The 13,560-nt window shown below is 45.1% G+C and overlaps 1 protein-coding gene across 6 annotated transcripts in view; it reads right to left on the reverse strand.

Moving 5' to 3' along the window:
• The window catches only part of SZT2 (SZT2 subunit of KICSTOR complex), a 484,798-nt gene that overhangs the window by 51,986 nt on the left and 419,252 nt on the right, over window positions 1–13,560 (reverse strand). For 5 of the 6 annotated variants that reach the window (XM_030207429.1, XM_030207428.1, XM_030207430.1 and 2 more), the window contains exons 64-65: window positions 10,854–10,928; window positions 4,622–4,687 (exon numbers count right to left, since the gene is read on the reverse strand). In XM_030207429.1, coding sequence (XP_030063289.1) covers window positions 4,622–4,687; window positions 10,854–10,928 — 141 coding nt within the window. The remainder of the gene's footprint in view (window positions 1–4,621; window positions 4,688–10,853; window positions 10,929–13,560) is intronic. The other variant, XM_030207432.1, reaches the window with a different exon arrangement.

Here is a 13,560-nt window from a genome sequence, read left to right on the forward strand (position 1 = left end):
GACCCTGTTCACCACCCAGCCGAGCGACTCCAAAACGGATACTACCTTCGCTGTTGCTTCCACACTCTCCTGATAGGATTTGGCTCGAATCAGCCAATCGTCGAGATATGGGTGAACCAATACTCCTTGCTGCCGCAAAGCCACCGCCACTACCACCATAACCTTGGAAAAAGTACGCGGCGCCGTAGCCAGACCGAACGGCAGAGCACAAAACTGAAAGTGATGTCCTAGAACCGCAAAGCGAAGAAACCAGTGATGCGCCTTCTGAATGGGAATATGCAGATAGGCTTCCGTCAGATCCAGAGAAGTGAGAAACTCTCCCGACTGAACCGCTACTATGACCGACCGTAACGTTTCCATGTGAAACGAGGGAACCTTCAACACCCCGTTGACTCGTTTTAGATCTAAAATAGGCCGGAAGGAATCCTCCTTTTTGGGAACCACAAAATAAATCGAATAACAACCGGTCCCCCTCTCTGTAACCGGCACCGGAACTACAGCCCCTAAATCTATCAACCGCTGGAGAGTCTGCCGAATTGCCCTGGCCTTGAGCCGAGAGCGGCATGGGGAGGCTACAAAGAAATCTGGCAGAAACTCTTCGAACTCCAAGGCGTACCCGTCTCGCACCACTTCGAGGACCCACTGGTCTGTCGTGATATGGGCCCACCTCTGATAAAACTGACTCAACCGAGCACCTACTCGCACCAGAGGCTGGACCCGCAAACCTTCATTGAGAAGCACGACCGGAGGACAGAGCTCCCCCCGAGACCTCTCGTCCTCCTCGACGACCTCCACGAAAGGGCTGAGTACGCTGAAAATATCTGCCTCTAGACGCCGCACTGAACCTACCTGGCCTATAGCACCGGGCATCCTTCAAACGAGCACGCCCTGACATGCCGCGACCCCCTGCTCTAGGTCGCAATTCTGGCAACCGCGGAATCTTAGCCTCCCCAAGACCACGCACCAATTTATCCAACTCTTCTCCAAAAAGCATGGACCCTTTAAATGGAAGCGAACACAACTTGGATTTAGAAGCTGCATCCGCAGTCCATCCACGAAGCCACAGGGCCCGACGAGCTCCAACCACCAAAGCCATATTCTTCGCCGAAGCCCTCAACAAATCATAACTAGCATCTGCCAGAAAGGAAGATCCCATCTCCAACTTGGCTAACTCCTGCACCACGGACGCCCTGTCCAGCGCGGGACCATCCAGAAGCTTTTCAGCCCAACGGAAACACGCCCGAGCCACTAGACCTCCACATAGAGCGGCTTGCAGAGATAAGGCTGAGAGATCAAAACTTCGCCGAACAAAAGACTCCAACTTCCTATCCTGAGGGTCTCTGAGGGCAGTCCCCCCATCAACCGGGATGGCAGTAGCTTTGGTGACTGCCGTCACCACCGCATCCACTGTAGGAGATTTAAAAGAATCCCTATCCTCTTGGGGAATAGGATAAAGTCTCGCCATCGCTTTAACCACCCGACAGGCTGAATCTGGAGAGGACCACTCCTGTAAGATCATATCCCTCAGATCCTGATTCATAGGGAAAGAACGAGAAGCCTTACGAATGCCCTTAACCAAAGGGTCTATCTGCTTAACCTCCGCTACAACCGGCTCAGGAGCTTCAAACCTAAGCGTAGACATCACTTGATCAATGAGCTCCGGAAGCTCATCCCTAGGAAAAATCCTTACCACCGAGGAATCCTCCCCTGGGAAGGACCCCTCCTCTTCAGGATCAATGTCCAAAGGGAACTCATCACCCAATCCACTACCCTCATCTTCCGAGGGAGGGAAAGACAAAAAATCAGGGTCCTCCACATAGTCTAGCCTTGGGCGCTTGACCCCCAAAGGAGCTGCCCCCTTCTGTACATCCGGCTGAGAAGCACCTGCCTGCCAGGCCTGAAACATCGACCAGACAAACTCCGGTGGAAATCCCATAGCCCCCGAAGGCCCTGGAGAGCACCCAACATTCTGTCCCGGGCCCTCCACCACCTGCTGGGCCGGGATCGCCAGAGGAGCCGAATCCAAGATGGCGGCGGTTCCCGCCAAAATCGGGACCGCCGCCACCGCACCAGAACCTGAGTCAGACCCCGAGAGGCCCTTACTGCTGCCCGAAACCTCAGCAGACAAAACCGGAGGGGAAGAGAGAGAGTGCTTAGGCTCACCGCAAAACTTACACGGAGCTCCGGGCGTTTCAATCCCCCGACGCGCGCAGGAACGGCAACGAGCCGCCTTTCCCGCCGACATCGCTAAATTTAAAGCGGTACACACACAAACCGCCAAAATCGCCCCAGCTCTACTCCCTTCCTCAAAACCACACTAAAACCCTTGCCAGCCCCCAAAAAGAGAAACAACAAAATGTTCTGATGCAGAACAGCACTGTCTGCTGCTTACTTTCCTCCTTTTACTCCTGGATTTTTTTTTTTTTTCACACACACAGCAAACAGCCCAGTTGCTATATACTGACAAGGGCTAAGGCTCTCAAGGTTCCTGTAGCACAGGAGCCGAGGCACCAGGCTGCCTTCACACAAGGTGCAGCAGGGGCAAAACCCGGACACGGGTGCAAACCCCTAGGGGAACAGGGAGCCCCACCGGACCCGCTTCCCCGAAGCACAAATTCTAAGTACAGGGTATAAAAATCAGAATCTCTAATCCTACCAGACCAGACTGACTGCTCAGGCTGCACATCTACCCTCTGCTGGAGACTGAGATTTACTGGCTGCTTGGGGGTTGGCTGCTGGCTTATGCTTGGTTCAGTTTTTGTGTTCTCAGTCTCCCTCTGCTGGTAGGCGTGCATAACCCAAGCGTCTTGACCGGTCTGGAGGGTCGCTGAGGAAAAGTATATTTAATGATTTTTTGGCCATAGGCAGAGAGGAACCCACCCAGAAGCCCACCACCAGCCAGCATTACACTGACTGGTCACTGTACATGTTAAAATAAAAAACTATACACATTCATTTTATCTGTACAGCTGGGCATCGGTGGTGGCACTCACTGTGTCCTGCTCCGTTGTTGTGGGGCTGCGGGGGGAGTGCTGAGGGCGAGGGGGGGACATGGTGAAGGAACCGCGAGCCCGTCAGCTCAGCGGCACATGTGTTTACCTTCTACATAAATGCAATAACGAGTTGTTTTTGAAACCTGACTCAGACAGATACTGAAGGTTTTCAGGAGTTTTTGTGGGGGGTAGGAGAAGGAATCTAGCGCCTTCCCCTCACACCAGACAACAAACCTCTTCTATTGAACCCATAAGACCTTCTAGTGGAATCTCTCTTAGAAGCCAGAAATACTTCTGAAACACTTTCAGGCAAAATTCAGGTGAGGGCAATGTTGGGATGCAACACAGTCTACTAAGTTTGTGTGATCAGCAATGGAGAATCTTCCAGCTTTATAGGTTCTCTTACTGGAAGTTCCAAAAGAAGAGGAATCATATATCTTGGTCAATAGTGGGCTATGAGAATCACAGTTCCCTGATCTCTCATGGGGTATGATGTCAATGTGCACCAGCCTTTACCTGGTGTTTGCCATAATGAACCCTTAGCATCAATGAAGTCAAGGATAAATCCTTCCTCTTTTTTGAGGGAATGCAGAGGAAGACTGGTTCTAATGGCCTCTATTGATGCTCAGTCTCAAGGATGCTCAATGAATTTTCTATGTTCACACATCTTAGTGACCCATAGAGACTGACACTTCCCCTGCTAAAGTTGATGGACTGATTGGTGCCAAGAATTTATTTGTGTTGCTTCTCACAACCACAAAGACCTCTGTTGGACATCCATGAACATAATTTACAGCAAGAGATTTCATGGTCAGACACCAGGCATTGAAGGCACCAGTTATGGGTATCTGTAATGGATATGGTCCTGTTGCACCAGGTGAACGTTTTTGGGGAGATGCCATTTGGAAAAACAGCTGAAACAAAAAAAAAGAAAAAAAAACCCCATAACCAAGAGCCTGATGTCCTCATCAAGCCTACACTGAGCAGAAAACAAAAAATAAAGAAACCTCACTAAGGCACTTTGAAGAAAAGTACCAAATAACAGCAACAAGAACTAGCCAAAACCTTATAAAATTATAGCATAAAATGCAAAAGAACAGACGTTTCGATGCAAACCTATGATCCCTCCCCACAATCCACACTACAGTATTTTGCATGGTCAGACTTACACTAGTTGTTCCCACCATAACTGCATTTGCATAATCCAATGTATGTACTAGGCTTTTTGTGCTCATTATTCTGTATGTTTGATATCTTTGTTTAAACTAGTTGTTTGTCAGTTTGATGATTGTTTTTGTGTTTTTTTTCTTGATCCTAAGATTAATTATTAAAAAAATCTTGAAATAAGATGAATGTGTGGCACATAACTGACTGGCTCCACAGAAAGATGACGACTGAAGAGGTCCCACATGACAATGGCAGGCAGGAAATAATGGGAATGTGTGATGAGGTGGCACAAAAGCTTTTAGATATACTAAGCCGGAGTAGCTTCACCGGTGTTGTCACCCATGCTGTGAGGGCTTGCTATCTTGTCCTTTAAGAAATAGATTAATGATTTAGAGAGATAAGACAGAAGCAAATGAGGCAAACAAGAGAAAGACCATTGTCCTGGTGAAGAGGGGACATACCGCAGACTCTGAGATGGAACTTGTTTCGGTGAACTTCTTGTTAAGAGTGCGAGTCATGAGACTGCCCTGATGGGGAGAGAAGATGCAAAAGGAAGTGGAACATAAATAATGCACTATCAACAGACTACAGCACCTTGTCTACTTGGGCCAGAGAGTGGTTCTTGGAGTGTGTTGGATAACAGAAATTTTCTTCTTACCGATCAATTTGTTTTTGTTGACTCCATAACGCTACCGACCAACCAGGGATGTTCCATTACCTACCAATGCTGAATTCTTAGAGATATCTCTGCAAAGATATCCTCTTTAAATTTCTCTTGTTATTCCATCAGCCCCCTTTCCCTTCCAGTGTGAAATAATTCTATATCAACATATAGTTAAACCTCTGAGAAAAGGAGAACTGTTTCAATTGCGAAATGTTAGTTAAATTCACAAAACAGTTATATTAATAAATCAAGTAACAGCAGCTTATAAACTAAAACTTATCACATCATACACTGTGACAGAATAAACTTTAAGGCAATAAGCTTTTTCCTTAAATAAAGGCTAGAATTCCAGTGGGAGGACTATCATTTTTTTGTGATATTTCTGCATGGCGAGCTTGCATGTATGTTGTAGGTCTGTCCTATTTTATTATGGAGTTCCTTTCCATGTTAATTATTCTTATTTTTCTAAACCACTGTGATCATATCTTGCCAGGTGATATAAAAATTTAATAAACAATACAATTGTTTTCATGAAATTGTACCATCAAATACATAAATACAAGTACACATTGCATACAGGTTTTCTGACGGACATCACTGGGTGCGGGACAAAGTTACAAGGTATGTGGAGGAAAGGAGATGTAAACTAGTGGAACAGATTACAGGTAATTCAATACACTGCAGTCAAATTAATTTATAGTGCTAAAAAGTACTTCTTATAAAAGAACACTGGCTGCCTGTCTACTCTAGGACTATTTATAAGACCCTTGGGCTGGCCCATCATATCCTCTCTCTCAGTTGACCTTAGGATCCAACAAAACACAATTTATTTCCGCATCAAACCTCAAAAACTCCATGGAAGAATTATACAATCAACTCCTCTTATTTGGAGATTAAGTTCTTATCATCGGAGTGGTGCACCATATTAATAAATAAAAGCCAAGAAGGAAAAAATCTCCACTCAACCAATTTGTGGAGAAAAACCTCATGGCAAAACAAAAGGCACAGCTGAGATGGAACGGCAGAGATATTCCAAACCCCAAAACCAGGCACATGTGAATGGAAATCCCCAAACTGATCTGGGTGCTTTCTAACAATGCTGTCCAAGGGAAATCTGGCTTCCTCTTCATCAGCCGAACACTCAATCTTTCTGCTTAAAATCCAAGAAGTTAACTACCATCAGGGAGCACAGTAGCTCCTTAGGATATTACGATCTCAACCTTCAATGGGTAAGGTAGCTGAAGAGAGAATGCTCGTGATCTTAGCATAGAAGGAGAGAGCAACCTGAATGATTTCAATTATCCCAATATTGACTGGGTAAATTCCTTGACAGTCTATAGTTTATTATCTTGACATACCCCTGAAGTTTATATAAAATCACAGTGGTATACAATTAAACATAAAAAGAAAATGAACTCCAACATATGAGAGGAAAGCAAACTCACACATAGTAGACAGACAAAAAGAAACCAGTCATCAATAAAGACCCAAAACATCTGACCTACTAATCCTCAGGACGACTTCTATCAAATGCAGCCACATAATAAAGTGCTTTTAAAAGGAGTTCAAAACGCAGGAGGGACCTCTCAGCTCGCAAAGGCTGTGGAAGCGTCTTTCACAATATAGGGACCACATTAAAAAATGTGGCTCTTCTAGTCATAGCCAAACAAGCCTTAGTCAAAGGAGATCGCAAATTTCATGCAGGAATATATTCTGTCAACAAAGTAGCCAAGAAGGATGGGTAAGGACCGTCAATTTAAAAAAGATCTGATAACCTACTGCAAATACAAAGGTGTAAAATGATCAAACCTGGGGGGAAAGTGACCTGGTTAGAAGTTAATGTTAACTTTGCACTAAGTTGTATTTGAGATTTATTAGACCGTATGGTCACTGTTGTACACAATTTATAAAAAACCTAATAAAGAAACTATAAAAAAAAAAAAAATGATCAAACCTATGAACTCTGCAATATGCATGAAATGTAAAATGGCTCCCAATACTTATTACCACGCGTTTTGGGAATGTACCTTGGTGCAGAGAAATTGGAGGCGAGTGGCATCCTTTTTGTCATCCTTGATGCCCGGCAGAATTGAGACAAATCCGCTCCAGCTAATAATAGATCTGCTGGGGGCATTTCGAGGTTTTAGAGCGGAGGAGAAACTGTTATGTCGCAAATTATGCCTTGTAGCGAGGAAGTGTGTATTGGACTTCTGCAGACCCCCCTGAGTATTGGCATTGGCGCAATCAAGCGCATCAGTTGATGCTATGGGAGGCCAGAGATTCCAGGGGGTCACGCAGATGCAAAGTACGTTTTCTTAAGATTTGGGAGTGTGTACTAGATAAAATGCCTCAGAGAGGGAGAAGTCTCATTCTTAACACATTGTGAAACTACTATGGTGTGGCCGGACAAAGAGCAAAGTGTATTCTCCTGAGCAGGGGGGGAAGGGGGGGTTGGGAAATGATAGAAGCTTTTAAATGAAAGTTATTGGACTGTTGTTAATAGAAATCAAACAAAATAAAACATGGAAAAGAAAGATGATACCTTTTTTATTGGACATAACTTAATACATTTCTTGATTAGCTTTCAAAGGTTGCCCTTTGTCAGATCGGAAATAAGCAAATGTGTTAGCAGATAGTATATATAAGAGAAACATCAAAGCATTACTTTGACAGTCTGACAGAGTGGGAGGGTGGGGGTCTGCATGGGGACATCAAAGCATTTCATTGATATTCTAACAGGATGGGTGTTGGTAGGTGAGAGGAGGGAAATAAACAGAGAAATACAGCTTTATGTTTTATAATGAGTTAGAAAACCCAGATCCTTATTAAGTCCTGTTTGTTGGGTGTCAAAATATTCAATCATTCTTATTTCAAAGGTCTGTTATTTCAAAGGACTGTTGTTGAAACCTGTTTGCAATACTATGTCAACAATAAAAACTGTTGAAATATAAACCCTTCTTAAACATATTATAAGTGGTCTGAAATATCGGATTAGCTGGTAAAAAACTCCAAACTTTTGCGGCCTGATGAGCAGATGAACATGTAAAAAGCTTTTTAGACGTAATTCCCCGAGGATTAGGGAAAACAAAAAAACAGAGAGCTTCGTAGACCATATGTACGTCTTGCCGATGCATAACACAGCATACGAATCATATTGTGGGATCTTCCCAGTCACAGTTTTCCAAAGCAAACTGCCCAATTAAAAAAGTATTCTAGCCTCCACTTTCCACCAGTGGGGTGTAATCCTCTCAGATTTTAAGGGAATAAATTAGGCGAACAGCTACATTCTGTATCGTCTGCAGCTTCTTTAGTAAGTTTTGTGTTGATCTCAAATATACTGTCCCGTCCGTGGCCGTGACAACCCTCAGACTTACCCTGTTTCTGGGAGTCAGTGTCTGTGCTGGCTTCTGCTTGTCTCTGTGTCTGTGTCTGTCTTAGGTTCTTTCTGGCTCTGTGTGCTGATTGCCTTACTGAACCTCACCTGTGTGGGCTTTGCCTCTTCCAAGATGGCTGCCGCCTCCTCTTTGCCAGTATCCAAGATGGCTCCCGCTGTTCCTTCCTATGGGCTGACTGCTCTGAGTGTCAAGCCTCTGTTTGGTCACAAGGTGATTGCTGCAGCTGTGGCTCTGGTGTTGATGGGCTTTATTAGTCACTTGGAGACTACAGTCCTGGCCTTTGCATCTCATCTCATCTCATCTAAAGGTCCTGGTGTATAGAGTGCCCTGTACACATTTTCAGTGTTTGCTCTGAGTGAGTTTCTATGTTTGTGTATACTAGCTAGCTTAGGCACCATCTGGCTTGTAGCCTGTGTATAGCTTTGCTAGTGTTCTATGTGTGTCCAGACTAGCTAGCTTAGGCACCGTCTGGCTTGTAAGCCTGTGCATAGCTCTGCTAGTTCTCTGTGTTTGTTTCCAGTGTATGGCTAGTTAGCTTAGGCACCGTCTGGCTTGTTGCCTGTGCATAGCTCTACTAGTTCTCTGTGTTTGTTTCCAGTGTATGACTAGTTAGCTTAGGCACCGTCTGGCTTGTTGCCTGTGCATAGCTCTACTAGTTCTCTGTGTTTGTTTCCAGTGTATGACTAGTTAGCTTAGGCACCGTCTGGCTTGTTGCCTGTGCATAGCTCTACTAGTTCTCTGTGTTTGTTTCCAGTGCATGACTAGTAGCTTAGGCACCGTCTGGCTTGTGGCCTGTGCATAGCTCTGCTAGTTCTCTGTGTTTGTTTCCAGTGATAGACTAGCCAGCTTAGGCACCGTGTGGCTTGTAGCCTGTGCATAGCTCTACTAGTTCACTGTGGTTGTTTAGTGTTAGACTAGCCGCCCTTGCTAGTCACTATCCCAAGACTGTGTTTGTTCCTAGTGTTAGACTGGCCGCCCTTGCTAGTCACTATCCCGAGACTGTGTTCGTCCCTAGTGTTAGACTGGCCGCCCTTGCTAGTCACTATCCCTAGACTGTGTTTGTCCCTAGTGTTAGACTGGCCGCCCTCGCTAGTCACTATCCCTAGACTGTTTGTTCCTAGTGTTAGACTAGCCGCCCTTGCTAGCCACTATCCCAAGACTGTGTTCCGTTCAGCTAGCCGTCCTGCTAGCCCTCCTGCGGAGACAGTGACTTCAGCTAGCCGTCCTGCTAGCCACCTCCAGAGACAGTGTTGCATCTCCTGCTAGCCGTCCTGCTAGCCCTCCTGCGGAGACAGTGACTTCAGCTAGCCGTCCTGCTAGCCACCTCCAGAGACAGTGTTGCATCTCCTGCTAGCCGTCCTGCTAGCCCTCCTGCGGAGACAGTGACTTCAGCTAGCCGTCCTGCTAGCCACCTCCAGAGACAAGTGTTGCATCTCCTGCTAGCCGTCCTGCTAGCCCTCCTGCGGAGACAGTGACTTCAGCTAGCCGTCCTGCTAGCCACCTCCAGAGACAGTGTTGAATCCTGCCGACTGCCAGAACCCGGACAGACCCTGCTTGTCTGCCTTGCCTTCGCCTAGGGGCCAGGGGGCACCCCTGGACCTTCATTCCTGCTGTTCCTGTAAGTCCTACCGGCTGCCAGAACCTGAGGGCTCAACCCGAGGGGAAGGCAGTCAAGTGTAGGTGAAGCCTAGGTCCAGGGTGTTCCAGTTCCGCGGGTTCCGCTCCAGTGTGTTCCAGTCCAGCGGGTTTCACTCCTGTATGTTTCAGTCCAGTGGGGCCACTCCAGTGTGTCCAGTCCAGTGGGCCCCACTCCAGTGCGCACCCGTCCGGTGCGTTCCAGTTCCGAGTGTTCCGGTGTAGAACTCCAGTCCGGAGTTCCGGTCCAGTCTTATCTCCTCTCTACCTGGAAGGTGATTTTGCCTAAAGGACTCACAAACCCCGCGCTTCCGGGGAAGAAGCCTGAAGGTATGCCAAGGTCCTCGAGAGCGCGGCAAGCGCGAGAGACGCGACATATACAATATTACAGTAATCTAATTTGCTAAGTATCAGTGATTGAACAAGTCTAAACATATCTTGAGCTAGATATTTACGAATGTCCCTTAGCTTTCGCATAATAAAAAATGAACTTCTAATAACAGCATTAATCTGATGTTCCTAAAATTTTTATTGATTGGTCTAATGGACAACATTCACCATTGCTAATCAAGTTTGTTTTTGCTTTGTATCATGAATTTGTTTTTTTCTCTGTTTATTTTTAAGTAATGAGATGACATCCACTTAGTTACAGTAGAGAGGTTGTGGGCTGTTGAATCATACAGGATCTAAAAGAGAAAACTACTGTAATGACATCAGCATAGATGTAAAACCTTCCTTCTCTAAGTGCTTTCTCAAAGGTGACATATCGTAGAGAGAGGAGATCCCCGCGGGAGACCTGAAGGTAACGACCAATTTCCAGACATTTGATCCTGAAATTTAACACAGTAGTGCTGATGCTGTATTTTAATCTATTCTACGATGTTTGTTTATATGTTTTATTATGTATGCATTTTTGGAAACAGCCTCGGATTTAGGAGGAGTAAAGTTTAAAAAATAAATAAATAAATTTGCAAAAGCCTGCAGGGGATACCCCCTTACCTGTGAATTCACAGACTGCCCCATGGGAATACGGGAACATTCCAGCGCATATTGCTTTACGCAGAAATAAAAGCCCTAGAGAGAGAAAGAATACATTAGAACAGCTGCATTTAAAAACCTCTGCACAGCAGGCGGTATGGATGCACGAGAGGATTAATGTTCAAAAAAAGCTAGCAATGCACTGAAATCCCTGCAGAGCCTGGAAAAACTCAAAGGAAGATGCTGTGTTACACAAATCACAACCAGACTATGCAAACTCTACATGGTGCTTTTCATCTCTCATACTAGGAAGGACAGAAACATCCATGACTAAAAGGGAGCTCAGAAAACAGCTCCTGCATGTTTATGAGTTCTTGTGTTTGCATTTTGTGAAATCTAAAGCCAGGACCAGTCATAAACAGGGGCGGCTGCAAAGGGCTCTGTGTTCCTAGGGGCTCCCCAACCCAACCCTGTCTCCAACACCCACCCCACACACACCTTATGCTTAAATCTTTTTTATTAAGCAAAGACATAGAAGATAAACACAAAGATTCAAACAAAAAGTTTTGTCAAGTCAACAAGTGAAGAGATATCTTCACTCTAACAACTCAATAAGCCCCCATCCAAGCAATCTCGACACCAACCCACCCCATTCTACCCCAGACCCTGACAGATAGGTGCTACACTTTTTCAAAGAAAACAGTTAAAAGGGTAAGTCTAACACTCGACTGTTAGCTCGAGGTGTAAGAATTTGAAGTTGAAAACGTTTGCCCCTGTAGCAGTCCGTATCTCGAATATCAAGTCTTAGCATCTGCAATAATAAAAGCATCTGTTGTCTCCATAATTGCAAAGTAGGCGGGACTGAGGATCCCCCACCTTAAAACAGCATTTCTTTTCGAAGGCTAAGGGCAGCGGAAATGATTCACAGAGGTTGTCGGCTGTCTGTTGCGCTCCACCCTCTTCTGATGTAACTTCCTGCTTCTGCAGACAGCCTACACAAATCTGTCACTGCCCTGAGCCCTTTATAGAGAAACACACATTTTATGGTGGGCAGGGATGTCCCAAGCTGGCCCATACAATTGGTACGGCCGGCCCTATTTTGAGCTTTTTGTGTTGAGGCAGGTTTGTGCAGACAGACCTATGCCAGTGGCATAATTGTGTTTGTGATACAAGGATATTATATGTATTAACTAGTGAATTGCCAAATGCATTGATATCGTATGTTTGCTTGTTTTATGAATCACTTTGAGTTTGTTTTTATAGAGGTTATCAATAAAAGTGAATGAATAAATAAAGGGTTGTTATAATCATGAGTCAGGGGCTGTAACATTTTTGCAGTGAAATCATAGACAGAAAGGTTTAAAGTCTCAGTCAGTGAAAAAAACTACTTGATAGAGGTTTAAATCAAAAGACTGACAAGAAACTGGCAGCCGCTGTGCAGTGCAGTTATCTGAACCAAGACAGGCTTCAATACCCTCAGGAGGCCAAAACTCTCAGATCTCATCCTGTGCTATTACAACCACCAAGGCCAAACTAGAATTAAATGTTTCCTCCAGAGAAGCACAAATGGGAATTTCATTACCAACAATTTTATTTCAATTAACACCTACAATACTCAGGCACTGGAAAATTCAAGCTGATTATTTAATTTCCTGACATTTTTCTCACCCTACACTCCTTCTACACTGTGATCACTGTGCCAGAAATTCTGAGACAACAAATCTAACTTAAGAGAAACAAAAAGCCAGAGGTCCAAGTGACAACACAAGAGATTTATAGATGTTGATGCATTTCCTCCTTTAAGAACTCTTGTTTCCTTAAAGGATTTGAATAAAAGCTGCAAAGGTCAGTTGCTAGCAGCTGGAGATGAAAGGGTGATAAACTGCTTCATGACACAAAATGTCAATCTGATCATTGGTCTACTTTGCTTTTAACTTTGATGGGTAGAATAAATTTGTATTATATGGTGGTTTACCCAGGCTAGTTGTAAGTCTTGCAGTCTTCTCCCCATCTGCTCTCTTAGATGAGATGTTAGAGCTTTGCATAAGTTACTGACCAAGTTTTGTTGGGGGGTGGGGGTAGGGTTACCATATGGCTCCAGAAAAAGGAGGACGGATTGAGCAAGCCGGGTTTTACTTCCATTGCTTTCCATTGAAAGCAATGGAAGTAAAACCCGGCTGGCTCAATTACTTCCATTGAAAGCAATGGAAGTAAAACCCGGCTGGCTCAATCCGTCCTCCTTTTTCTGGAGCCATATGGTAACCCTAGGTGGGGGGAGAAACCTAAAATGAGATAGAGCTTTCTGATGGGTAATTGGAAACGAGGTGGTCTCTCAATATGGGCATTGCCCACAAGATCTTCCGAGAATGGAAAACCCCTTGGTGGACCTCTTTGCCACTCAGATCAATCACAAGGCCCCTCAGTTCTGTTCCAGGCTTCAGGCCCGCAATAGACTAGTGTCAGATACCTTCCTCCTCAACTGGGGGACAGGTCTTCTGTATGCGTATCCTCCCATACTTCTAGTGGGGAAAACTTTGTTGAAACTTAAGCAAAACCGCAGAATCGTGATTCTATTGTGCCATACTGGCCATGGAAGATATGGCTCCCTCTACTTCTGGAGTTATCCTCCGAAGAACCATGGAGATGGTGAAATTAGGCCTTACCTGCTAATTTTCTTTCCTCTAGACCCTCCAGACTGGTCAAGACGCGTGGGTTATGTTCCTCTACC

This window comes from Microcaecilia unicolor, chromosome 6 (genome assembly GCF_901765095.1).
Source record: "Microcaecilia unicolor chromosome 6, aMicUni1.1, whole genome shotgun sequence".
NCBI classification, from domain to species: Eukaryota; Metazoa; Chordata; class Amphibia; order Gymnophiona; family Siphonopidae; genus Microcaecilia; species Microcaecilia unicolor.